The sequence below is a fragment of the Sapajus apella genome, unplaced genomic scaffold (assembly GCF_009761245.1).
Source record: "Sapajus apella isolate SASKATOON/1434 unplaced genomic scaffold, GSC_monkey_1.0 scaffold53, whole genome shotgun sequence".
NCBI classification, from domain to species: domain Eukaryota; kingdom Metazoa; phylum Chordata; class Mammalia; order Primates; family Cebidae; genus Sapajus; species Sapajus apella.
Window position 1 is genome coordinate 12,911,459 of NW_022436993.1, and position 26,522 is coordinate 12,937,980.

The following is a 26,522-nucleotide window of genomic DNA, read 5'->3' on the forward strand; positions in this document are numbered from 1 at the left end:
CATCTGGTGAGTGAGAGTGTTAAAGAACTTCTGAAGTATTCACATTATGCTAGCTAAATGTCAAATTGTACTTTTAATTTTCAAATGCATGAACCATCAGTCCTTGGCCCTTTAGCCAGGATCAAGTGTAATATCAAATGCATGAACCATGAACTATCTTAAAGGGAAAGTAACATTTAAGGCCGGGTACAGTGGTTCATGCTTGTAATCTCAGCACTCTGGGAGGCTGAAGCAAGCAGATCACCTGAGGTCAGGAGTTCAAGACCAGCCAGACCAACATGGAGAAACTCTGTCACTTCTAAAAATACAAAATTAGCCAGGCATGGTGACGCATACCTGTAATCCCAGCTACTGGGGAGGCAGGAGAATCGCTTGAACCTGGGAGGCAGAGGTTGCAGTGAGCCAGATCAGATCATGCCATTGCACTCCAGCCTGGGCAACGAGAGTGAAACTCTGTGTCAAAAAAAAAAGGAAAGTAACACTTAAAGGAAATGTTTATAAACCTTTGGCTAATCTTGTTAGCAGGTAATGAGGACTGTATCAGTATTTTTCTGCCCTTTTTAGTCTTACTGGAAATGACTCTAAAACAAACAAAGCTAAGCCATGGTAAATAGAATGTCAAATGCCCAACCTATTTTGCTAAGAGAAATTGATGAACTAAAAGAGAAACAAGTATTGTCTAAATTTCAGATATGGGAGAAAAAAAGCCTGAGATTACTAAATTATCTATCACAATCCTCTTTTATGTAGATCCTGAAAATGATGGTATCGATATAATATGTACAGTAGATTTACACTTTACAGTTGATCTATTACCTTTGATATTTGTCTTACACTGAAAACAAATAGTCATTTTCAAGAAACCAGTATGATGAATAAGCTAAATGTTGACTTTAAATAGTTAATTCCCTTAATAACTTCCTTTAGTTTCTATTTTCTCACTGCTTAAGTTCAGCATCTGAATAACAAAGATAACTCAAGTACCTAAGATCTTAAGGGCCCATTACATTCTATTAATAAAACTACATGTTTACTGAAAATAGTCTTTTTTCTTTGCCTTCCAGTTTTATACTTTTGTTCAACACAAAAAAGTGGAGATCAAATAACTACATGGTAAAACGCTGATTTTTTAAAAATCACATCTTTAAACCCGTAAGAATCACAAAGTATGGCCACTGGGGACAACCTGTAAACCTGCGACTCTTAACACGGACACTATGTGACTGAGTTTTCATAAAACACAAATGCCATTAAGAAAGTATTTTTTCTTGACACATTCTACAAAAAAAATTTTTTTTTTTGAGACAGACTCTCACTCTGTCACCAAGGCTGGAGTACAGTGGCATGATCTTGGCTCACTGCAACCTCCGCCTCCTGGGTTCAAGTGATTCTCCTGCCTCAACCTCCTCAGTAGCTTGGGAATACAGGCCACCATGACTGGCTAATTTTTGTATTTTCAGCAAAGACAGGGTTTCACCATGTTGGCCAAGCTGGTCTCAAACTCCTGACCTCAGGTGATCCACCCGCCTCAGCCTCCCAAAGTGCTGAGATCACAGGCGTGAGCCACCATGCCCAGCGCCCCCATTCTGCAGTTTTGGTTAACAGACTCTGAGGCTACAAACACGTAAACAAAGTAAAGTTGTGATAGCAATAGAATGAATAAAGTCTAGCTTCTCCCAAGAAAAAGGTAAAGATTATAAAGTGCTGCATTCTTGAAGTCGGTTCAATTTTACCCAAGCTTATTTGAGGTAAAAAGCCTGGAGCAATGAGCTTAGGTAAAAATTAGGAATACTGGAAAGCTAGATTTATTTGCTGCACTTACCTTCACTTCTGACAACACGATTAGAAATCTCAGACTCAGACAAGTGTGATTTTTCCTGATTGAGATTCAATACTATGCCGGAACCCTCCCACCCCCTTAAAAACTAACATATTCTATTTTAGTCTTCATAGGTTGACTAATAAAAAGGTCTCGTAATTCAGGCACATACTTTGGCCAAGTTTAGCTTTATCACATCTAAAAAAATTCATGTATAACACAAGTATCAGTTCAAAAATATAGACTACTTTTTAAGAACATCATGCAGAAAATATAAAAATAATTAAATCTGGTGGAAAGGAACTGTTACACCTGCTTGAAATTGAGAGGATGTAATGTTAATGTACATTACAGTATTATTAGGTACAGCTGCTCTCCAGGTAGCTTGTTTTACTGTTTAGACCAGAGGCACTGGACACATTTCCTAATTCATATTACTAAGAGGCGCCCTTACAGTGCTTCATTTCCCTTGCTTGGTACTCCAAAAAACCATCCTGGTCCCACTATCCTGTCCTTTCAAAGACGCATAACAGCTAGCCATTCTGGACTTGTAGAGGGAGCTCTTTGGAGATTTTTCTTCTAGAAGATAAAGAAGTCTTTTAAGAATTACAGGTTCAGACATACACTCTTCACAACACTCTAGACTGCTTCAAAATATGAAATGAAGCTGAAATTAATTTTTACATTTAATTGTATATCTTAAATTTCTGTATCATTGAGATGCCAATATTTTAATGAAAAAGTAGAAAATAGAGTATAAAACTCAGTATCACCTATTTATCTCAAATACACGTACAGTGAATATTAAAACAGGAATGACAATATAGTAGCAAAAACAGAACTGGTAAATTTGCCCAATAACTCTACTTCTCCAAATTTGAGGTGTATGGCAAGTTGAATGTTTGATCTCTCAGCAATTATTAAATTACCAGCTTAACACTTTCAAACACTGCGGGAGGCATTTCTCTGTTCACATAGACTTAAGTACATATAAATGGAGCTGTAAATAGTTTGCCTTCCATTAGTTTGGTCTCTAAGCACTAAATATGTAGACTTCAAATCAGTCTATGAGACCCAGTGACCCTCTCTTCAGAGGCATCAGTAATACATTTGGCAAATGTTTGGAAACATGAATTGTAAATTAACATAGGTATAATCTTGATAAGAGTTCCAAATACATATTTTTAAAAATGTCAACATTAGGAAATAAAATTATAATTATCAGCTCTATTTCCTGAAAATTCAGTTGAGGTAACCTCTGCAAGTCACAGCTCCACATTTACATACAGTTCTGACCCTCTTTTTGGCTGGGCTGTGGTCAACAGAATCTGAAGATAGATCTCCATAACCTGAAGACACAGAAAAAGACATACAGGAGAAAGAGAGTTAAAACTATTTAGAATGAATTTGAGATTTTCTATTATATTAGCTTTATTATTAGTGTTAGAGGGTACTTACATGCTCAAGACCCTTAGAGTGAGTTAACTCCCAAGGAAATGTAGTTCCCTTTGAAATATTTATAAATGAATGTGAATATTCAGAGTCAAATCACAATGAATTGTCTTGAAAGGATGGTGTGGGCTAATAACAGGTAAAGGTTATGTTGTTAGCCTGTATTTGTGAGAAGGGATTTCTGAAATGATGAAACTCACTGGAAATATCTAATACACCTTCATTTCACACAGTATATGAACATAGTATGTAAGAGGTTAAGCCATAGCAATATGTAAAAGGGCATCATTCTCAGACAAAAAAAACATTTATACTGTCACAATAAACCAGAGAATTAAATGTTCTTTTTAAAAGCCAGGTTCAAGTAGGAACAGAATAAATTTTTATGTGATTTAAATCATTTTCAATCTTTTGAATTATATCTCTTAGTAAAAATTTAAAAATGTCGGCTTATCTTTTTTTTTTTTTTGAGACAGGGTCTCTGTCGTCCGTGCTAGAGAACAGTGATTCTATCACAGCTCAACTGTAGCCTTAACCTCCCTGTCTCGAGCCATCTTCCCACCTCAGCCTCCCAAGTAGCTGGGACTACAGGCACGTGCCACCACATCTGGCTAGTTTTTTCATATTTTGTAGAAACAGGGTTTCACCATGTTGCCCAGGCTTGTCTTGAATTCCTAGGCTCAAGCTGAAAGTGCTGGGATTACAGGCAGGAGCCACCATGCTTAGCCCACAATTAAAAACAAATATGTAAGTAGTATAAAGAAAAGATAGTGTAATAAATGAATCCGTTTCCAAAATGGCAGTTCTGAAAAAAGGAGGCAACACGATGTAGAACCATTCATCAGCCAAAGGTCAGGCAGACATGCATTCTAGTATTAGCTGTCAGATTAGCTTTGGACGTTACAATAACAAACGAAGTGTCTCAAGTTTTCATCTTTAATATTAGTTTTGTTCAGATATCTAAGGTCTCTTCCTAGTCTGATTTAGTTCTTATATTGAAACTATACCAATGAGACTGTACTTGAGAAGCATACCTTTCATTTGATAATCAAAAGTCAGCTCTTCTCCAGCATTTATGGTTCTCGTGGAAAACAATGCTATTCGGGGAAGACGAGTATCGAGGTTATCAATGAAAACATTGAACACCTGAAGATTTGGGTCGCACTAAAAAAGAACATTAGAACCCATTTAAGTAAAAACCATGTGAACAAATCCTTCTACGTGCCATATAAAATGTTTACTTTCCTAGAGATTTAGCTTAAGTTCCACTGGAAATTAAGTTGCTTATTGCTTAGAGGTCTTTGAGGCATGTGCATTTAAAATATTGTTTTCCCTTAGAAAAATCTGAGACAAGTATAAAATAGAGAAAATAAGAAATCCCTATGTATCCACTCTGTAGCTTCAACAATTAGAAGACCTAGGCTCTACTATTAGCTGTCAGATAAGCTGTGGACCTTTGGATGACACACTTAGTGCCTTAGTCTTATTCATCTAGTCCCAACTTTTTTTTCCTGGAGAATTTCAATGCAAATCCCAGATATTATTATTTCACCTGTAACTATTTCAGTAAGGCATATACTTTAAAGAACTAGAATAACTGTGTTAAAAAATCAAATCTGGACTACAGAGCTCAAATTTTACACTGCATGGAGTTGAGCTGCTTAAACTTTTGGTCCAAACTGTTAATATGCAAGAAAAGAGATATAGTGAGTCATATTAAGAAATCAAAATTGTTTAATGGTCCTTGGATAGAATTTCTCTATTTTGAGAGTATCTCAAATTTATCATTAAGAAAAAAATTCTTTTATGTTTAATCAGAAAACAAGGGACCAGAAGGTCTCTGCTAATCATACACTCATTTCTTACTACGAAATCCATCAGAAGTTTAATGCGGTCTACTTCCTGTTCAGCTATACAACTTACTGAGACACATTTTCCTTATTATCTAAAAAATATCTACAAAATGAAGATAATGTCAACCTCACAAGCCCAATATTGTATTATCCACTTGGTACTTAGTAGGTAACCCACAGTTATTAACTTCCCTAATTTTTGGAAATAGTTTTTATAGAGTCCAGGATTCTGCAGTTAAGTTCCAGCTATATTCCAAGTGCTTTCAAACATTAAAAGAAAAATACTAATTTATAATTTAGAAAAATAACCCTACATACTCTACAAATCTTTAAATTTTATAAAAAGTTATTTACATTTAAAAAAAATACATTTACCTTTAGTTGTACATCCTAAAATTTAGTTGTATTAACTTCCATTAAGAAACAAAGTTGTATGTGATTCTTGGACATTTCACCTCTTTTTTTTTTTTTTTTTTTTTTTGGAGACGGAGTTTCGCTCTTGTTACCCAGGCTGGAGTGCAATGGCGCGATCTCGGCTCACCGCAACCTCCGCCTCCTGGGTTCAGGCAATTCTCCTGCCTCAGCCTCCTGAGTAGCTGGGATTACAGGCACACGCCACCATGCCCAGCTAATTTTTTGTAGTTTTAGTAGAGACGGGGTTTCACCATGTTGACCAGGATGGTCTCGATCTCTTGACCTCGTGATCCACCCGCCTCGGCCTCCCAAAGTGCTGGGATTACAAGCGTGAGCCACCGCGCCCGGCCCATTTCACCTCTTAATTGCTCCGCTCATTGTGATATAAAAATAATACCTACCATACAAAGTTTAAGTGAAGTAATACATGTAAAGACTTTCGCAAAATACGTGCTATTAATATTTGGTAGGAACCTCAATGTTTAATTTTCCTAATACAGCAATAATACCGTAACTTAACAGATGCTACTCTCATTGTAAAATACATATTTTGGAAAAATTAAAAGGATATGTAGCTTAAAGACAATTAATCTTTAGCTATGGAAAATAGTACGAGGTTGAATTGTTAGTCGTGTCTAAAGTTTATGTATGTCTTCTTACGCTGTGATTCACAAAATGAGACACATTGCCGTATCGAGCTGCATCCACTGTGAATTCATCAGATTCATAGTCCAGATCAAAGAGATATGTGATTCCTTTATTGTCATATAACTGTCCCCGTCTTTCAGCTTCTTCACTTGTGATTACCTAAACGGAAAAAACTATAGTATATTATGTAGCTATTGCTGAACTAAAGAAGCATTCATCTGCATACCTATTAATATGTGAATGCCTACAAACATTTAAAAAGTAAGAAATTCAAGGGTCATCAAAGCAAACATTCACACAAACTAAGACTCAGATGGAAAGAGGTGGGAAAATGAGGAGAGGAAAAATGCTAATGCAAAAGATTACTTTTTTTTTTTAAGTAGGTCTTTCTCTGTCACTCAGGCTAGAATGCGGTGGTGCTATGACTCCCTGCATCCTTCAACTCCTGGGTTCAAGTGATCCTCCTGCCTCAGCCTCCTGAATAGCTGGACCACAGGTGCACACCACCACACCCAACTAATGTTTTAGTTTTTGTAGAGATGGAGGTCTCACTATGTTACCCACTCTGGTCTGGAACTCCTGGGTTCAAGTAAGCTTCCAGCCTTGGCTTCCCAGAGTGCTGGGATTAACTGTACCCAGATGATTTATGACTTTTTAAGCAGGATTTGAGACAGTAAGTTGAAACAGTGCATTACTTTCATTATAATTAGGATGTTCAAAAAGCTATAGCTCGCTAAAGGACACAACTGAACGTTAAGGACTAAATCTGCAACTATATAGTCTAAATATGATCCAGGCACATTTTTCCTGTAACTTATCTATATGCAGTTACGAATGGAAAATTGTTAAAAATACAGGGGAGAAGCTATGTTAACTCTGGGAATGGAAAGCTTTGTTTTGTTGAATAGGTTATTTTCATGAAATTCTGTAAGTTCAAAATCATCATCTATAGTTCTGCTCTTAAGAACACAGTTTTATGACATGCTCAGCTTAAGAAACCCAAAGTGTCTAAAGTACTTTATGTTAACAACCAAATTTGGCTGCTGCACTCATTAGGAATGCAACTTAAAATTTTGGTTAACGAAAAGAGTAATTTGATTATGCAAGATCTTGTATACTGAATAGTAATTTACAATAATTTACCACTGCCTTAAAAGTATAACAAATTAAAACAGACATCTAATTTCAGAATTCTAGATAAATACAGATAATTATAGGTGACCCAATTCCAACTAAAAAAACCGGAGTTGACAACTTCAGATTTGCAGCCACGCTCTTATCTTTCTAGTTACAGCTCAACCCACCCTTCAGTTCTAAGCAGTGTGGTGCCATGGTGAAGACTACTGATTCTGAGCTTTGCATCTTGCTTATTTTATTACTGTGTGACCTATGTGACCTTGGGCAAGGTGCTCAATTTCTTTCTCTAAAATAATGGACATAATAGTACTATCTCTCAAAAAAAGTACTGAGTTGTGGAGAGGATTAGTGAATTAATACATCAAGTGCTCAGAATAGTATGCGACACATGGCAAATACTTTTTACATTTAAATATATATATATTATATATATATATATAAATGTAATATATATATATATATGATTTGCATAAAAGTAAATTTGCTAGTATTTGGTTGTTTTGAGAATGGTCTTCACAGTTCAAAACTGAGTTACAGATGTACAAGTCTAATTTTCTTATGGATGCAATACAGGCTTTTGCATATATTATACAATACTCATAAATATACTATCTTTCATTTGATACAAAATAGAGTTCTGCCAACTACACTTAACCATATTTGGTCAAATAGATGAAAGAAATTACAACTTTCAAGTTTTAAATCTGACTTTCTTCTTAGGACTTTTGGGTAAAAAAGCTGTCATATTTTAAATTTTACAAATGCTAGCTTTCATAAGCAGAAATGTGTATTTGTTGAAAGATGACTATATCGAATTGTTAAAACATATATTTTTGTTCATATGTTTTTTATTTCTAAATATGCCAGTGAACTCTTCTAAATCTGAAAATGAATTTCTACATATCTGCAAATGAAAATATCAAAATGTACCACATCTGTTACAGAGATAAAAAAGTAATTTTCTAAAAGTACAAAACTTACATACCCATCATTTGCTACATGGCAAATTAACATACCTCTCCAACATATTCCATGACAAAACTCATTCTTTTAATCTTCACAAGGGTCTTTACACCCCAGCCACGGCCATTGCTAGTTCGAAAGATGCAAAGTGAATACTGTGTGCCTTTTTGTACAATCCTATTGGGACAATCAGGTCCACATTGACACCTTGAGTTGCATTCATAGATGGGAGTACCAGGTGGGATTTTAATTTGCTGATTTTTATTATAAGCCAAAAGAACTCCAGCTTCAGCAGGACAACATTTTTCAAAGAAGCAATCTGTGCATGAACAACCAAAGGTGGCTTCATTGACTAAGCTGATTCCAGGAGCTGGTTTGTATTCATTAATGTAGTAGAAGTCTGAAGGTGGGCCCTCTAAATCAACTGTATTTTCAACAAGTATCATCCCTTTATGATTCTTCCTTCTGTTGAGTTCATCTTGCCATCTTTGCAGAGCTATCCTTTGTTTAGCCTTCTTCACAATGTACTCAGCGATGGCAGGTTTCAAAGTTTTGTTATTGTCTTTTGGAGTTATTGCTTTGCCTTTATTTACCTGAGATAAATAATTATGCTTGTCATTAGAGAATTGCTGAAGCAGTAACGGGCACTTCAGATTTTGCAAAGGTTCCCAAGTATTTGTAGAATCTGGCCATCCTTTCCATTTCACAAGATAATATTCCATATCCTTAAAATACAAAAGAAAATAAAATGCAAATCAGATGGTTATTTCCCAGTTTTACTGAAAATAATTAAAAATCGTAAAGAGTAAGGTATCCATCACCATTTTTCTTACTAACAGTTCAGAACATGTAGTCACAGGTTCCTAACACATGAAGTACAAATCATACAAATAAAACGATCTTTTCCTTATATTACATAAAATATAGAATTTAGATATGGCATAACATGTTTGATAAGAGGCTAAAGAGTTTTACCTGGAAAAAGATAAAGGTACTGAAACTTATGAATATGTTACTAAATGGTGATTTCGGTTAAACAGAGATGTATTTATTTTGATCATGGAAACAGATGGTCCCAAAGCTAGCTAACTCTTTATGACCCAGGTTAGTGGCTTACTTGGTCAGCATCGATGCAGGCATTCTTAATGTCCATAACTTAGTAGCATACACCAGATACGAGAGAACTCATTTCTCAACATAATGGGCATACATTCTCTAAATGTTCTAGAGAGATGAACTGTCCAATACAGCCACATGTAACTACTGAAGACTTGAAATGTGGTCTGAATTGAGATGTGCTTCAAATTTAATACACACTGAGGCTGGGCATGGTGGCTCAGGCCTATAATCCCAGCACTTTGGGAGGCCGAGGTGAGTGGATCGCTTGAGCCCAGGAGTTCAAGACCAGCCTGGGCAACACAGGAAAACCCTATCTTTAACAAAAACACAAAAATTAGGCAGCTGTGGTGTGTGTGCCTGAAATCCCAGTACTAGGGAGGCTGAGGCATGAGAGTCGCTTGAACTTTGGAGGCAGAGGTTCGGTGAGCTGAGATCTCACCATTGCACTCCAGCCAGGGCTACAGAGCATGAGGCTCAGCCTCAAAAAAACAAAACACAATGTAAAAACAAACAAACAAAAAAAAACCACTGAATTTTGAAGACTTAGTATTGTACAAAAAAAAGAACACTAAGTATCTCTAACTTTAAAAAAATCTTGATTATAGGCTGAAATAATATTTTGTATATAGTGGATAGTTACATTCGTAGATGTTGAATGGCGTCTGCAGCTTACATTACAATGCTATTGGACAGCTTTCTTCTAGCTGATTTAGACTCACCCATGACTGGATTACATAGCAGGCACTTAAGCCAAAGAATATTCTAATTTATTCCTCAGACTGGTGTTGGCCTCGATGCCTTGACAACAAGGCAGCATGGTATCTTGTCTTTTTACTCCAATTACTATGTTTCCTTTCCTTGAAGTAAGGCAATACCATTCATCTTAAGTTTCTTTTTAAAAAGGCAGTTAAGGCCGGGCACAGTGGCTCACACCTATAATCCCAGCATTCTGGGAGTCTGGGGCAGGTGGGCCACTTGAGGTCAGAAGTTCAAGACATACCTGGCCAATATGACAAAAATACAAAAAATTACCCAGACACGGTGGAAGGAACCTCCCAAGTAATCCCAGCTACTTGGGAGGCTGAGGTAGGAGAATCACTTGAACCCAGGAGGTGGAGGTTGCAGTGAGCTGAGACTGTGCCACTGCATTCTAGCCTGGCTAACAGAGTGAAACTCTGTCCCAAAAATAAATAAATAAATAAATGTGGTTAAATGTGTCTAATAAATTTTGAAGGAAAGTCTCAGTGATTTTTTTTGTCTTCTGGAATAACATATCCACATGTCCAAGCAGTAACATTAGATCATAAAATTTCTTCTGAAATAAAAAGATGATTAAACTGCATTGGACAGTTACATTATCATTTTAATTCACAGCTACTGAAAAATCTTGAGATAACTGCTTTTCCCTGAAAAAGTTAAGAAAGTTTTTATTATAAAGGATGTCCATGACACTTGTTTTAATAGTCATAATGGATTAATGACAAAAGTTCTAAGCCATGTGGTATCTGCCATGTTGCTGAGGCACAAACTGGGCTGAGGAATACCATGAGGCAGCTGTGCAGGAACCAGGCACCACCCACCCAGTAGTGGGCTTATTTTATCTCCACTATCTGCATCTTAATGTCTTGTTTCATTATCTTCTATTCAACAAGCAGTATTCCTTGTGAATTTAAAGAACTTTGCTTTGTTCTGAAGATTGGTCAAAGTTTTCTTCTCTTAAAAAATGTGATTAAATGATGGTGTGCAGATATGCACAAAAAGTGTAATTTTGTGGAAATACATATTGTGGTTCCAGGAAAAAAAAAAAGCCTAGACATGCATTTAAGTATTTTTCAAATTGAGCCCCACTAAGGCCTAAGGATTTCTCACTCCTTTGAAGTCACCGCTACAATTCAGGACTGCTGTTAGTCGGTATCTGTTCACATTGTAGCAGATATGAGATCCAACTGACAGCATCTAATTTCTCTAGTCCTCTTAATTCTAAACATTTAAAATATTTCTGATGCTAGAATAAAGCAATACAACCGTGGTCTTCTTTTTCTTTTTTTGGCTGCAGTTTTTCCTACCATAGCCTTGGGTTATGCCAAATGTTCCCAGCAAACAATGAAAGAAATAGAAATGGTGGATTTAAGTCAATGATTAAATCATCCAGGAACACTAAAAACATCTGCCACTGAAGTTATTTCCAAAATAATTGTATTTAATTTTAGATGAATTATTTGCATTTTAAATGACCAAATTTTACATGCTAATCACATTAGTACCTATTTGAATTTATGAACAGGAAATATACTTATGAAACATGAATGCTTATGGCAGAATAGTAGAGAAATATTAGTAAGATTTTACTTCAACTTGGTAGACTTTTATTTTATAAGCATATTTTATTCTTACAACCCAAAAAAGACATTTCCACTTTGAAAAATTTTTCAATCACTTTAAGACACAAATTCAATGAGCTAAAATGCCAAATAAAAGCCAAAAGGTTCATAAGCTTATTATATTAATCTTACTCTGATACGTAATCAACTCTTGATTACCTATAGAAATGAATCCAACTGGTAAAAATGATCCATAAATCACTCCCATGTAATTTGGAATACATCATATGAAGTTTTTCTCCAAGACATTTCCCAGCTGAGGCAGGTGAATCATGAGGTCAGGAGTTTGAGACCAGCCTGGCCAACATGATGAAATCCCATCTCTACTAAAAATACAAAAAATTAGCTGGGCATGGTGGCAGGCACCTGTAATCCCAGCTACTAGGGAGGCTGAGGCAGGACAATCACTTGAACCTGGGAGGCGGAGGTTGCAATGAGCCAAGATCATGCCACTGCACTCCAGTCTGAGCAACAGAGCAAGATTCCCTCTCAAAAAAAAACAAAAAACAAAAAACAACAAAAAAAAAACATTTCCAAATCCCCATCTTTGGTGTCAGTTAAAGTCATTCAAATATTTCAGAATCTATAAGTATATGAAAGCTTGGTCACAAAGGGGTATGAGGAAATATATTACTAGGCTTTAGGAATAAAACTTCATTGGGAAAAGGCAGCAGTAGCATGTGAAATAAATTGCAACGAAGACACTATCACCAGAATATAAAGAGGGAAATCAATACAGGTCAATCAGAAAAGGGAAGAAAGAAAGCAGAACACACTACACTGTGAAGGAGTGAGACCACTGATTGAGTAGGGAACATGGCAGAGAGGATGAAAAACATGGGCAAAAGCTGGGAGCTAAGATTTGCATGAAATATCCAAAAACTAGTGAAGAGATGGAACTGCCTAGCTCTAAGGTTTGGAATGCTGAAACAAGCTGAAACTTGTAATGCTAAGGCAAGAGCAAATTTTAGACAACCATAACACTTACTTGGCTGAAACACTTGAACTTTATTGTAGGCCAGTGGTTCTTAAAGTTTTCAGAAACCATGGTGCCTCTGGGGGAGTACATTTAACTCCATCTTGTTAGTTAGGAACAATTTTACAAATCTTTTAATTGCCAAACCCATGGACTCTTCAGCCCTCCTCTTATTTGACCTAAGGCAACAGCCACCATCTAACCATTTCTTAGACTTCCTTCTTGCTCCTCTGTATTTTCCTTGCTGAGACTGCTTCCCCTGCCCATCACTTACATGATGGAGACACTCAGGACCCTGTCTGGCACCCCTTTTCACATAAACATGTTTGTCCCTTTTGAGAATCTGATGAAAGCAATGGACCTTTCTCTAACAAAAACCACATATAAAACATTTTGGGTAATTTCAGGATATTTAGATTCTGGGTTTAGAGATTTCCTACTCTGATCTCTTTGGACAACCTTATCACCCCAGGGATTTAATTATTAATTATATGCTGATGACTCTCCAAGCTTTATCTGCAACCCAATATATCCAATAGCCTACCAGATGGTTCTTAAAGCAACCTGTCCACATGGAACTCACTACTGTCCTTTCACATCGGATTCTTTCTGTATTCCTCATCATGGTGAATCTTACCTGTCCACCTGCTCACACAAGCCACAAACCAGGTTATCTCAATTCCTTCTTCTCCTCAATCCAATCATCACCAAGTTTCTTTAGAGATGGACTTCTTCCTGTCTCTATTTTTATAGTGTTAGTCACTTCAGGCCCTCAATTCTTCCCTGTATTACTATATTAATCTTCCAACTGGTTTTCCTACTCCAGACTTACAGCTTCAAACACTCTATCCTCCTTTACCATAGAGTTTTCTGTAAAAACAAAAAATCCACAGAACCAGTTATTCTGCTGTTTTTTGGTTTAAAAATTGTTAATGGTTTTCTATCCTGCCTAAGGAATAAAGTTGAAAGTTCTTTTCAGAAAGCAAGCCACTCTGGAACTGCTCCCTGATGCCTCCCTGGCTCCATCTCCCGTGATGGCCTCATTCACATAACACACACTACTGGCCACAATAAACAACATGTGAGTCCTTTTGATGCCTTTGCTGCTTTGTTCACAAAGTTCTTCCTTATTAGGAGGGCCTTTCCCACTGCCCAATGAATGCCTGTCTCATCTTTTAAAACAGTGTAAATATCACTTCTTCGATGAAGTCTTTCCCGTTCCTCATACCCAAAAAGAACTGATCACTGCCAACTCCTTTTTGTTCCCATTTCCAATTTAAACTCTCAGTTATCTGCAGGAAGGGATGGAATCTTATTCTTTACAGGCCCCAAATGAGCACAACTGCCCACTGTATCTTAGGCTCTGACTAAATGTTTCTGAATATATAACAAAAAAATCTGAGAACCAAAAGGTATGCAATAAACAAATCACAACAGTAACTGTATGAATTCTTAAGGGAAATAAAAGCTGATAAACTTGGAGGTAGTAATTCATAGATTCTCAGTATTTGTTTTGTCATCTCCTGTCTATAAGCCAACAAGCGGCAGCAAACACCAAAACTCTGGAAGACAAAAAAAAAATTTGCCTTTCCACGAATTTTTTCTGCCAATTTTGAAATAATCATCATATTCAATATGAGTATTAAAATAACCTGAATCTGGCTTGGCACAGTGGCTCACACCTGTAACCCTTGCACTTTGGGAAGCTGAGGCAGGAGGATTGAGCCCAAGAGTTGGGGACCAATCTAGACAACATAGTGAGACCTCGTCTCTACAAAAAAAATAAAGCTAGCAGCATGTGGTGGAACATTCCTGTGGTCTCAGCTACTCAGGAGGCTGAGATGGAAGGATGACTTGAGCTTGGGATGTCAAGGCTGAAGTGAGCCAAGATCAGGCTACTGCAGGCAACAGAATGAGGCCCAATTTTTAAATGAATAACTGGAATTTGATTATGAAAACACCAGTGGTTCCATGGGAAGCATAGTTTGAGAACTATTACAGTCAATGGAAAATCACTGAATTTTCATGGCAGTAACTGATGGAGTAGGAAGTGTAAAAAGTGAGCCACAGGACATTGTTAAAGTCTTTTCTCAGAGCTCTGTTTTCCCAATCTCTAAACCACAGATTATAGTCTAATGATTTCTACGTTATTCTAGTTCTTACCCACTCTAGGTTCAATCAGTGTTTTAGGAATATTAATCTATTGTCAGATGTGGACTATTGTTAATTTGTGCCATGCTGTATAGGGGTGGTTCTTGAAACATAAAAGTACCTGTATACTTTAAGAAACCAAAGCTATAGGCAATATTTATTACTTAGCTTAGCTTACTAAGCTATGTGCATGTCCATCAATGTGCACAGAGGATCTTGTTCTTCACTGAACTATCTTAAACACCTACAGTTTTGTCAGAAATTATTCTGTATGAAGGGGTGATGTAGCAACAACAATGCTGCGGAAAAATCACCTTGCATTGAGACTAAGTACTACTACAATTAACACCATTAGTTCAATTTGACCCTTGATATAAATTCTTAATAGTAACAACCCTTTTGTTCCCCACCACAGAATTCTTTCCATTTCCAAAGTTGGCTGTTTCAGACCTCCTCCACTTTCTCAAGGTCCCCATCCCCTACCTCCTGTGTTATTTTCAGTGGCGTATGACCTTTGTTCCGAATGCAAAGAGAAAATGGAAACCACTAGGCATAAACTGCCTTATCTTCTAGCCTTCCATGGCCATGTAGCTAGAGAGAAGGCAGATGTAGACAAAACAGGAGAGATGCACTTCCTCAGTCAATTCTTCTTGTCTCTTCAGTATCTCCCTCTGCTGGTTATCACTAGCATTTAAACAGGCTCCATTTTTTTAAAAGCAAAATAAAACTAAACCTCCTTTGAGATATAAACCCTTGTATATGTAGAGAATCTCTAAAAGACATATTAAATTGCTAAGAATGAGAGACTGAAACTAGGTCATGGGGTAGATGTCAGTATCTGACCTTTTATAACATTCACTTTTTAAAATTACATGCATATATTACCTCATCAAAATTAAAAAAAATTACTATCACAATAGTAATTGGTCTTTTCAAAAAAAATTTTTTTTTAAATTATAATCACGCTTATACCCACGTGGCTCTGTTTTCTTAAAAGCTAAGATTCACCGAAGAATTGTCCATACTATTTGACTCTACTTTCTTACCTCCAGTTCATTCTTTATTTTTTTTCGAGACAGAGTTTCACTCTTGTTGCCCAGGCTGGAGTGCAATGGCACAATCTTGGCTCACCACGACCTCCGTCTCCCGGGTTCAAGTGGTTCTCCTGCCTCACCCTCCCGAGTCGCCGGCATTACAGGCATGCACCACCACGCCTGGCTAATTTTGTATTTTTAGTAGAGACGGGGTTTTGCCATATTGGCCAGGCTGGTCTCGAATTCCCGAACTCAGCCCCAGCTTCCCATAGTGCTGGGATTACAACAGGTATGAGCCACCGTGCCCGGCCTGGTTCATTCAATTCATTCTTTTAGCTCTTCTCAGAGGCTGCTCTAAGGGCATCAATAACCCTCCATTACTAAATTTAGTAGATTCTTTCCAGTTCTTTGACTTGCTAATACTCTCCTGCTGACATCATCTTTTCCTCTGGTTCCCATGATTTACACTTTGCATCTTCTGACTGCCTCTCTTGCTAGTGTGTCTCAGTCTCCGACAGTTCTTCCTATGAGTGCCCCCACCGACTCCTCAGGGCTCATCCTCAGTCCCTGTTCTCTGCAAACATTTGCTTTGCTTGGGCTACTCCAATCGTCTCTCGCCACCTTCAACCCATTGAGGGCACAACAGCCAGAGAGTCATGTTTTCAACAGATACATCTCAGCATGCTGCTTCCCTGCTTAAAACTACTAAACGGTTCTCTATGTCCTTAAGAGGAAGTTCAAAATCCTTTCTTCCTATGAGGAGCTGCACTCTCTGGGGCCTGCCCATCCTGCCAGCCTCATCACGCTCCCTCCTGCTCTCTACCTTCCACTCACACTCTCTATTCCTTGAAGGCCCTCTTTCTACTCCTTGAAGAAGTCAGGCTGTCTTCTGCCTCAAAATCTCCCCTACATATCCCTTTCTTCCTTTAGTACTAAGTTGAAACATCAGTTCCTCAGGGATACCTGCCCAATCTCTCCAGGATAAGTTAGATCTGTCACATCAGCACTTATCGCAACTACAATAAGTACTTTGTCCAACTGTATTTAAGGTATTTCTACTGTCACTAAACAATAAACTCCACAGCATCAAGGACCATACCCCAACGTCACTCACTGCTCAGATTCCTAGTTCCTAGTGCAGAGCATGAGAGATGGCCAGTAAACATCGGTTAAGTTCATAAATAGGAAACTGCATCCACTCCCAAGGCTTCCATCTCCCATCTTTTTGTCAATTACTTTAGGATCTGTTTCCAGTTAGATCTCACTATTGATTTGAGCCCCACTTTAACTGGTTTAAGTTCTGCTTAAAACGTCCTCAAGAAAGTACATTTGGGCCAGGTGCAGTGGCTCACACCTGTAATCCCAGCACTTTGGGAGGCTGAGGTGGGTGAATCAGAGGTCGGGAGTTTGAGACCACCCTGATCAACATGGTGAAACCTTGTCTCTACTAAAAATACCAAAATTAGCCAGGCGTGGTGGTGCACACCTGTAATCCCAGCTACACGGGAGGCACACTTTAAGTGGAACTTAAACCAATGGGAAATGGGTCCCCAAACCCAGTCTAGTTTCTTCTCCTGCATTCCTAGGGAACAGTAATACTGTCTACACCACTGCCCAAATCAGAAACCTGTATTTTCCTAGACCTGGCTTCCTCACTGCCAGACCCCTACCTAACCCTCTGACCACAAGCCACAGACATAAATTTTACATCCTTATTTAAAAAAAAAAACAGAAGAACCATGCACCTACTCTTCCTGGCCATTGTTAATACTTTAGTCCAAGCACCGTTGGTTCTGGCCTGGTTACTATGACAGCTGTACAGAACATACAGCCGTGCATGTGTTATTCCCCTCCCTATCAATCCCCTTTTCTTGTTTGCAGAGAGAACATTCTCTCAATTACAAACCTGATGTATTACTCTCTTTAGAACTTCCCAACTAATTCCCCATTGCCTTCGGATGGCTGAAAGATCCTTCATTCATCTGTCATTCTTTCCCACATCCATCTCCTACCACCTCATTCTCTGGACAGAAGCCACACTGGGTTATAATACTTGTCTTTTCAGGCTCCAATTGGACATCATTTCTGGGAAGCTTTCTGTGACCTACCCAAGGTGCACCTCCCACAGATCTTGTAATGATGTTTGCCACAGTACTTTTTATACATCTACACCGTAATGGACCATTTATTTCTCAAACCTTCTCACTAGGCTGTGAGTTCATTATAGTGAGGGAGTTTCTTACTAATCTTTCTATTCCCCATGCCTAATGTAGTGTCTGCAACACAGAAGAAACTCAAACATTTGTTAAGTCTATAAGAAAAAGAAAGTTAAGTCTATGAGAAGAAGAGAGATGAGTCAACCAAATGCTACTATCATCTAAGCGTGAAGCCAGGAAGGCCTAGTCTAACAGTGAATGCAGGCCCTAGAAACATGACTGAAGCAAAAGACAATTCAATTAAATGACCACTGACCAAACACCTGTTCTGTACCAGGACTACGATGAGACATAGTCCAGGCTGCAAGTGGCGGATGATTTAGCAGGGAAGATGAGATACAAACAAAACCATAAAGTGTGACAAGTTCTACAACAGTGGCAAGAATGGTGCTTTGTAAATCCTGAACATAAAGCAACACATTTTGCTGGAAGTGTGGAAGGTTAGGTGGTTCCCCAATAGGTGGTAACCTTTGCACTGAATTGTGCAAACTGTATAAGATTTTGCGAAGCAGGGAAGAGAAATGGTAGTATTCTGAAGAGGGAATTGGATGAGAAAAGGGGACACAAAAGTGCATATGTTCAAAGAATGAGAATATCAGCTGTGTCTGTCCTTCAGCTATGATTCCAATGCTTAGAACAGTGCCTAGTTCATAATAGGTGCTCAGTACATCTTAGCTAAATGAAATAATCTATAAATATTTCAATTTCAGAAAATAAGATATATGACAAGAGATGAGGCTGGAAAGATGGTGGGTGGCCAGATGATAAAGAACCTTGGTCCCATGCTAACGTGTCTGAGATGAGACTGGTAAATAGGGAACCATGAAAAGGTCTAAAGCAAGGCTTGAATGCAATCATGACTGGATTTAAGAAACAACTGTATTGGCATGGTGGAATATGGTACTGAGACAATGTCTTTCATAAGCTAAGAGGAGGAGGCCATGCAAGAAAAGGACAAGGTCATAAGATCTTTCACCTACTCTGAATTTGTAAAAGAAAAAGAGAAAAAAGAAAAAAGAGGCAGAGGTACTATGCTGAAGTAATGCTGGGTTATAGATTCAATATCTGTGCCAGGTAGAAGAAATGGGGGATGTATGTGGGGTACTGAGGATACAAGCGAGCCAAGGAAAGTGACTTATTCTGAAGCAAGAAAAGAGATGAACTGATGAGAATGACTAAGGACAAACTAAACAGCAAAGATGATCTGAAACTGAACTACAACACTCAGGATTCTGTATAAGATTCTTGGTAGCTTCCTTAATGCAAGCACAGACCCCTAAGTAACTACTAGTAATCCTCTCTGTGAAAGTATAGCAGGAACGAACAAGAAAGGACAAAGAGACAGAGACATAATCTGATAACCCATTAGATTTAGGGGGAAAAATAAATGAAGAATTAAAGATATACGAAATCATCAGGTTAAGTGGGAGAATTACACTTCTGTTAAAAAAGATGGGGAATACAGGATGCAGGTATGAGCGAGGAAGAGAGGTGCAGTTTTGAATGTGAACTTGGGTACCTGTAGGGTACCCAGTTTGAAATGAAGCCCAGAAAGGGCTCAAGGCCTCAGAAAGACTGAATCATGAGCCAAACACATACAAGTGGAAACCACTGGGAAAGAGGTTGCCTGCAGAGCAACTACAAGGTGAGAAGAGGGCCAAGAACAGGGCCTTGAAGACCATTAACATTTCAAAGGAGGAGCGGATAAGAGGTAGTAAAAGAGGTTCCTAAAGAACAGTAAGAAAAATAGGTAGGGCCGGGGGCAGTGGCTCACGCCTGTAATCCCAGCACTTTGGGAGGCCGAGGTGGGCGAATCACCTGATGTCAGGAGTTCGAGACCAGCCTGACCAATAGGATGAAACCCCATCTCTATTAAAAATACAAAAAATAGCTGGGTATGGTGGCATGCACCTGTAATCTCAGCTACTTGGGAGGGTGAGGCAGGAGAATTGCTTGAACCCGGGAGGCAGAGATTGCAATGAGCAGAGATTGCAATGAGCCGAGATTGCGCCACTAAACTCCATCCTGGGCAAGAAAGCAAAACTGCGTCTCAAAAAAAATAAAAAAATAAAAAAAACAGGTGGAAAAAGAAGTGGGGATAGAGGTAACAATAATCACAGTAAATGCTCATATAGTATAATTTCCACACGCTCTTTGTTCTCCATGTTCTATCTATATTAACTCATTTAATGCAAGTAACACCCTATGAGAATAGTACTACAACGATCCTTCTTTCCCAGATGAAGAAACTGAAAGAAAGACTAAGTAACCTACTGAAGGAAGATAACCCAACTTATAAATAAAAGCCAAAATGTGTAGGCAATCTCTCCACAGATGACAGTTCCAGGTAAGAAAAGGTAGCCAACGGTGTTAAATGGGGAAAAGTTGATTAAGATGCAAGGTTTTCAAATTTGACAACTAAAAGGTTACTGAGGGGCACAGATCAGTATAAAGTGGGTTAAAAAGATAATAAGAAGTGGAAAGACAACTCACAGAAGGGGAGAAAATTTTTGCAAATCATATCCTAATAAGGGATTTGTATCCAGACTATATGAAGAACCATTACAACTCGATAATAAACAGATGAGCCAATTTTTAAAATGTGCAAAGGATATGAACAGACATTTCTCCAAAGATATACAAATGGCCAATAAGCACAGGAGAAGATGCTCAGCATCATTAGTCAGAGAGATGCAAATCAAAACCACAATGAGATACCACTTCACACCCACTAGGACAGCTATCACTAAAGAGTCAGATAATAACATGTATTTGCCAGGATGTGAAGAACTGACTCTCATACACTGCTGGTGAAAAAGTAAAATGTAGTGCTTTGGAAAAGAGTCTGGTGGTTCCTCAAACAGTTAAACATAGTGTCAACATATGACCCAGCAATTCCACTCCTAGGTATATACCCAAAACCCAAGAAAACTCATGTGCACACAGAACCTTGTAGGCGAACGTTCATAACAACATTATTTATAACAGTCCCAAAATGGAAAGAACTCAAACGTCCACGAAGTGATGAATAAGTTAAATGTGCTAGATCCATACAACGAAGTATTATTTGGCAATACGAAGCAGGTTCTGATATATTCTACAACATAGATGAACCGTGACAACATGCTGAGTGAAAGAGGCCAATCACAGAGGACCACATATGGTATGATTCCCTTTATATGAAATGTCCAAATAGGCAAATCTCCAGAGACAGACAGATGCAGTGGTTGCCTAGGGCCAAAGGCAGAAAGGTAACTGAAGAAGTCTGGGGGTAGGGGGTGGGAGCTAAGGGGTTTTGTGTTTCTTTTTGGCATAATGAAAAGTCTTCTAAAATTGACCTGAATATACTGAAAAAAAATTTTTTTTTTTTTTTAAATCCAATTCTTGCTCTGTTACCCAGGCTGGAATGCAGTGCTATGATCTCAACTCACTGCAACCTGGGCCTCTAGAGTTCAAGTGATTCTCCTGCCTCAGTTTCCCAAGTAGTTGGGATTACAGGTACCCAGCACCACGCCTGGCTAAGTTTTGTATTTTTAGTAGAGACAGGGTTTCACCATGTTTGCCAGGCTGGTCTTGAACTCCTGACCTCGAGTGATCCGCCTGCCTTGGCCTCCCAAAGTGCTAGGATTACAGGCATGAGCCACTGTGCCCGGCATAAAAATTTGAATTGTACACTTTAATGAGGTGAGTTGTATGATATCATGTGAATTGTATGTCAACAAAGCTGTTAAAAAAGTTAATGGGACATGCAGCGGTAGAAAAAGACAGAAAACACTTGCATGAGTGGAGAGGCCAAAAAGATCTCTGAAGGTTAGGGAAGATATGAGTATGTTTACTGACTGTTTATCAGTGAAAAAGAGAGCTTGATATAAACAAGACACCACAAATGAAAAAGTCCTGCCAGGTGCGGTGGCTCATGCCTGTAATCCCAGCACTTTGGGAGGCTGAGGCAGACAGATCACAAGGTCAGGAGTTCGAGACCAGCCCGGCCAACATGGTAAAACCCCGTCTCTACTAAAAAATACAAAAATTAGCCGGGTGTGGTGGCACACACCTGTAGTCCCAACTACTCGGGAGGCTGAGGCAGGAAAATTGCTGGTACCCGGGAGGCAGACGTTGCAGTGAGCCAAGATCATACCACTGGACTCCAGCCTGGGTGAGAGTAAGACTCCAGATCTCAAAGAAAAAAAAAAAAAATTCCTAGAAGGGGTGGATAGGAAGAAAAAATAAAAATGGTGACACCTCTTGAAGTAAGAATGAGTGAATAGTTGGTGGTGAAGGTAAGTTGAGAGTTCACACATGAATGATCCTATTTTTCACTTAGGTAGGAGAGGTCTTCAGTGGAAAATGAGAAAGGGGTAGAAGAAAAAGCTCAGAAAAGTAATACAAGTTGGAAAACCTGCTGAAAGGAATGGGAAAAGCAAGCAAGATAAAAAGCTTGGTAAGTAGAATTGAGCAGTGTGAGAGCAGCAATAAGTTATATCGGAACTGATATGCATGACTGTATAATATTCTCAGCTGGACTAGTCAGTCCACAGCTTCTAAACTGAGATGGCAGATCACTGGGGCTGAAAGATGTTGAGAGTGGGGGTGAAATGCATGAGCATAAGATCCCACTGAGTGGGGAAGAGCAGTGATACTAGGGGATTCAGGACTTGAAAGAACTGGATTTAGTGACTAATTCAATACAGAAGATAAAAGAGGAAAATAAAAACTTAAACAGGATTCCCAATTCACTTATCTGATAGAATTGGTAGATTAATGTCCGAAACAGTTTTTGGAAAGAGGTAGGCTATATAGACAGGTGAATTACTAAAAAGTATAGTTTAGATCAAGAAATCTTTTTAGAACAACTCTGTTATTTTTTAAGAGCAATAAAGGAAGGCTTTGAGAAGTTCAATGAGTTTGCTTAAGTCCTAAGGTACTAAACAAAAGCTGGAAATGACTTTGCAATCCAGGCCATTCTATTACACCTAGCACCTGACTAAATCTGGAGTTTGACAGGCTGGCAAGAAATACAAACGGTGATGTTCCTGAGATTCAGTAACACTAAAACTGCTTTGATATGGTACGTTCATTTCAGGTGATAGTGGGGAAATATGATCCAGGAACAAAACAAAGACAATCAGAGATCAAACACTTGCTCTGGTAATCCACAGGGAGATACTCAAGAGTTGGATGTAGAGTGATACAAACACCTGAAAATATTCTAACGCAAGAACATTTTATGCTTCAAAATCCTCTCAATGCTATTTGGCAACACAGATGATAGGACATATAAATTTATCATGGCTTAGAATTTTAAACATGAAGAAGAGCTTTTCTTACTCTTAAGGTTCTTTTTATGTTACAGAAAAATGAAATACTGAAGTCTGATTAGGTCTCTTGTAAGGGGCTAGATATTTGCCTTACCTTTACTACCTTGTAGTCACACAAGTATTCCACCTCATAATTGTTTAGATTCCTTTTGGTGATTCCAATGGATTTACATGTGAGCTTTTCTTTTCTACATAATTCCTGAAGAGTATCAAGTGAAACTAGGCAAGGCACACACCAAGCTACAATAAGAAAATAGAATTCTTTACTAATGAAATAGCTACTCAATTAAAACAAAAAAGAGAAACGTAAAACCTCTATTCCCCACCTTTCAACAGGAAATTTTAGACTAAAAATTCCTATGACAAGAATCCAATTACGTGTATTCAAGAAAATGTTAAACATTAAGGAACTATTTTGTTAAATTGGTGTTCTTGTGTCTTCTCATGGATTTCTATTCTACTATGTTTAACTGACATCAGGCAATTTCCATTAAGTTACCTGAAAATGTTTCAAATCTGTAAGCTTTCTTAAGATTACATACAGATGCAGGTCAACAGAAGTAATGTTTTTTACTTTCACTGTATTCTACATAGACTAGAATTACTATTTTAATAAAATGTAAATCTCTAGGACACATTCTTAAAAACGTATCTAAAATACTTTAAAACAGTCTTATAATTTGTTAACAGGTAACTTTCATTTTTTTTTTAACTGGACAATATGAACTGAAATCTAAAATATATTTCTACAGTTACAAACTCCTATCATTATATGCCAGTTCTATTTGAAATGCTGCTTGACGTTTTAATTCCACTTATTTTACCCATACTGCAATAAATTGTCACCAAGGTGAATAAATTCGAGTTATTAAAAAAGAGTATATCGATTTTTTTGGTAATACTTACTGACTGTACTGTTTTTAAAGCCAAACTTTTAAAGCGCTGTTCAATTTACATAAGCCATGTACCAAACTCAAAGAAAATTAGACATAATCATCATCAACCCTCCAGGAGCCAGAAACTAATTGTGTTGCAGAAGATGTGACCCTCAAATTTCTGTAAGCAGCAAGCTACCACACCGAATTTAGAGTATAAATTAACAAACACATTTAGGAAAATGGGACAAACTTGGTGTTAGGGGTAGTGTCATGGTAAGCGCTAGACAGGATCAAAAGTTCTCTGCCCTATCCATTGCTCGGCCACCGAGCTGTGACTTTAGTGAGGTCTCAATCTTTCTGGCTGTCAGATTCACTGGAAAAAAATGGAGAAAATTGGTGTTACCAAACAAAATCTAGCAGTAAACTCAAGCTTTACTTGGTAGCTCTCCAAGGTAGCTGGCATAACCTTTTGTGTTTTGAGGTAATTTCAGCGAAGTGAGAACACTTGTCAGCGGCAACTCTCCTGCCCCTTTCCTCATCTTCCCCACCTCACACCGGCACTTCGTTGTCGGAAACCCTCAAACATAATTTCCACCATCTCACTGGCTGCAAACGATTCAATCCCAAAGCAATAAAGAGAAAGGTATTTTCCCCCAGAAAATGTGGGGGAAGAGGCTGATTGCTTTGGAGTGGTCGTTTGGGGGTAGGACAGAGATGGGAGAGAAATGACCCCGTTAAGTCCCTCCCATATAAAACAAAACAAAAAACAAAAACAAAAAAACCAGAGGACGTTTTATGTAAAGCTGACCTCACTACGCGGATCCCAGGTTCCTCTTGAGTATCTACCCAAGGTGTGTTTGTGCGCTTTTCCGAACATTTTTATCTAGTTGAGGATTCAAAACACAATCCGCAATGGAAACGCTTTGAGAATTTTTTTTTAAAAAGTGAACATAAAAAACTGCAAACACGTGGTTAAAAAAACCCCGACCGTCTCTCGACAGTCTCTTGCAATGTAGAAAAAGATTTCACTGACAAAATTAAACAGTTCATGACCACCACAAACACGTTCCGCTACTTCAGTCACCACCGCCATTCTCCAAGGAAGAAAAATTCAGGGATAATGAGGTCATAACCCAAGCGGAGAGGAGGCGGGCTTGAAGACACCTTTACATTCCACATGGACTGAAAAGTTCCAGGTTCTCAAAGCGCGCGCGACACCGACATCCCCCCACGCCCACGCCCGCGCGCGCTCGGTGCCCAATTCCCCAGTGTCCACAGAAATAACGCCAAGCTCCCGGTGGGTGGAAGAGTTACCGTAAGCCAGAGGCTGCAACCTCAAATACCCACTTTCTGGGCGATTCTCCAACGAGGCACTCAACCTCCTAGCGTGTCCGCCTTGGGGGGGGGGGGGGTTCCTCGCTTATCCCCTTTCTTAGCGCACAGGCGCCCCGACTTCCTCTCCCCCTCTGATATTAAGGTCCTGTTCACGGCGGCGGGCGTCGCTTCCCGCCTCTCACTTCAAAGGCCCGGGCGCATGCCGCACGCCCGGCTCGAACCACCACAAAGGAGCCAGTCGCAGCCGGGACCCCGAGACCTCCAGTCGAGGACCGGCCGCGACGCCCCACGCCAGCACGGGCGACGCGGAGGGGGCCGGACCGAGCGGGCAGCGAGGCCACGCTCCGCAGCCGGAGCGCCCGAGACTCGCGAGGTGCCCACCTCCGCGGCGGAAGCCGGCCGGGCTGGGAGGCGGGTCAGCGGCCTGGGGGAGAGTAGGCGCCCTCAGCATGCGTCCCGGGGTCGGGGGCGCGGCGGGCGGATGCCCGCCACGTCGCCGTCTGGCTGGGCCGCAAGACGGCCCCGCCGCCCGGGCCTCGGGAGCGTGCCTGGGAATGGGGAGGGCGAGGGGGCCGCGCTCCAGCCTCACCTCCTCGCGCCTCAGCCCCGGCCGCCGCCATCTTGTGGAGCTTTCATTCAAACTGGCGCGGTCTGACGGGATAGCTCAGCTGGCCCGACGCCCCGCCCCTGGCCGGCCCGCGCGGGACTTGGGGGCCGGGGTTTGGTGGGGGGAGACGGAACCTGCACGGCGTCCTGACGTCACGGAGGCCGACCCCCTCCCCCGCCGTGGCGGCCAGCGCGCCTGCGCCTCAAGCTTGAGGCGCAGGG

At 39.4% G+C, this 26,522-nt stretch overlaps 1 protein-coding gene across 6 annotated transcripts; it reads right to left on the reverse strand.

Annotated features, from left to right (window-relative positions):
• Positions 1 to 691: 691 nt before the first annotated feature.
• SUV39H2 (suppressor of variegation 3-9 homolog 2) lies at positions 692 to 26,449 on the reverse strand. Of its 6 annotated transcripts, none has more exons than XM_032244007.1 (6): positions 26,284 to 26,444; positions 23,576 to 23,721; positions 8,340 to 9,011; positions 6,199 to 6,345; positions 4,306 to 4,435; positions 692 to 3,168 (listed from the first exon to the last, which is right to left on the reverse strand). In XM_032244007.1, the coding sequence occupies exons 1-6, from the start codon at positions 26,312 to 26,314 to the stop codon at positions 3,062 to 3,064; spliced, it is 1,233 nt and encodes a 410-aa protein (XP_032099898.1). In that variant the 5' UTR covers positions 26,315 to 26,444; the 3' UTR covers positions 692 to 3,061. The 6 variants fall into 6 exon arrangements, 5 of the variants coding, with proteins under 5 accessions (XP_032099898.1, XP_032099900.1, XP_032099899.1 ...); XM_032244009.1 differs by lacking the exon at positions 26,284 to 26,444 and adding an exon at positions 25,707 to 26,053 and having other exon boundaries at positions 1,302 to 3,168; XM_032244008.1 differs by lacking the exon at positions 23,576 to 23,721 and having other exon boundaries at positions 1,302 to 3,168; positions 26,284 to 26,439.
• Between the last annotated feature and the right edge of the window lie 73 nt (positions 26,450 to 26,522).

Coding starts and splice junctions, on each gene's coding strand:
- SUV39H2 (XM_032244007.1), bottom strand. CDS start 26,314: ATGGCGGCGGCCGGGGCTGAGGCGCGAGGAG. Junction 4,436..6,198: donor CTCATTTTGTGAATCACAGC/GTAAGAAGACAT, acceptor GTTCTTTTTTAG/TGCGACCCAAATCTTCAGGT. Junction 3,169..4,305: donor TTTTGATTATCAAATGAAAG/GTATGCTTCTCA, acceptor CTGTGTCTTCAG/GTTATGGAGATCTATCTTCA.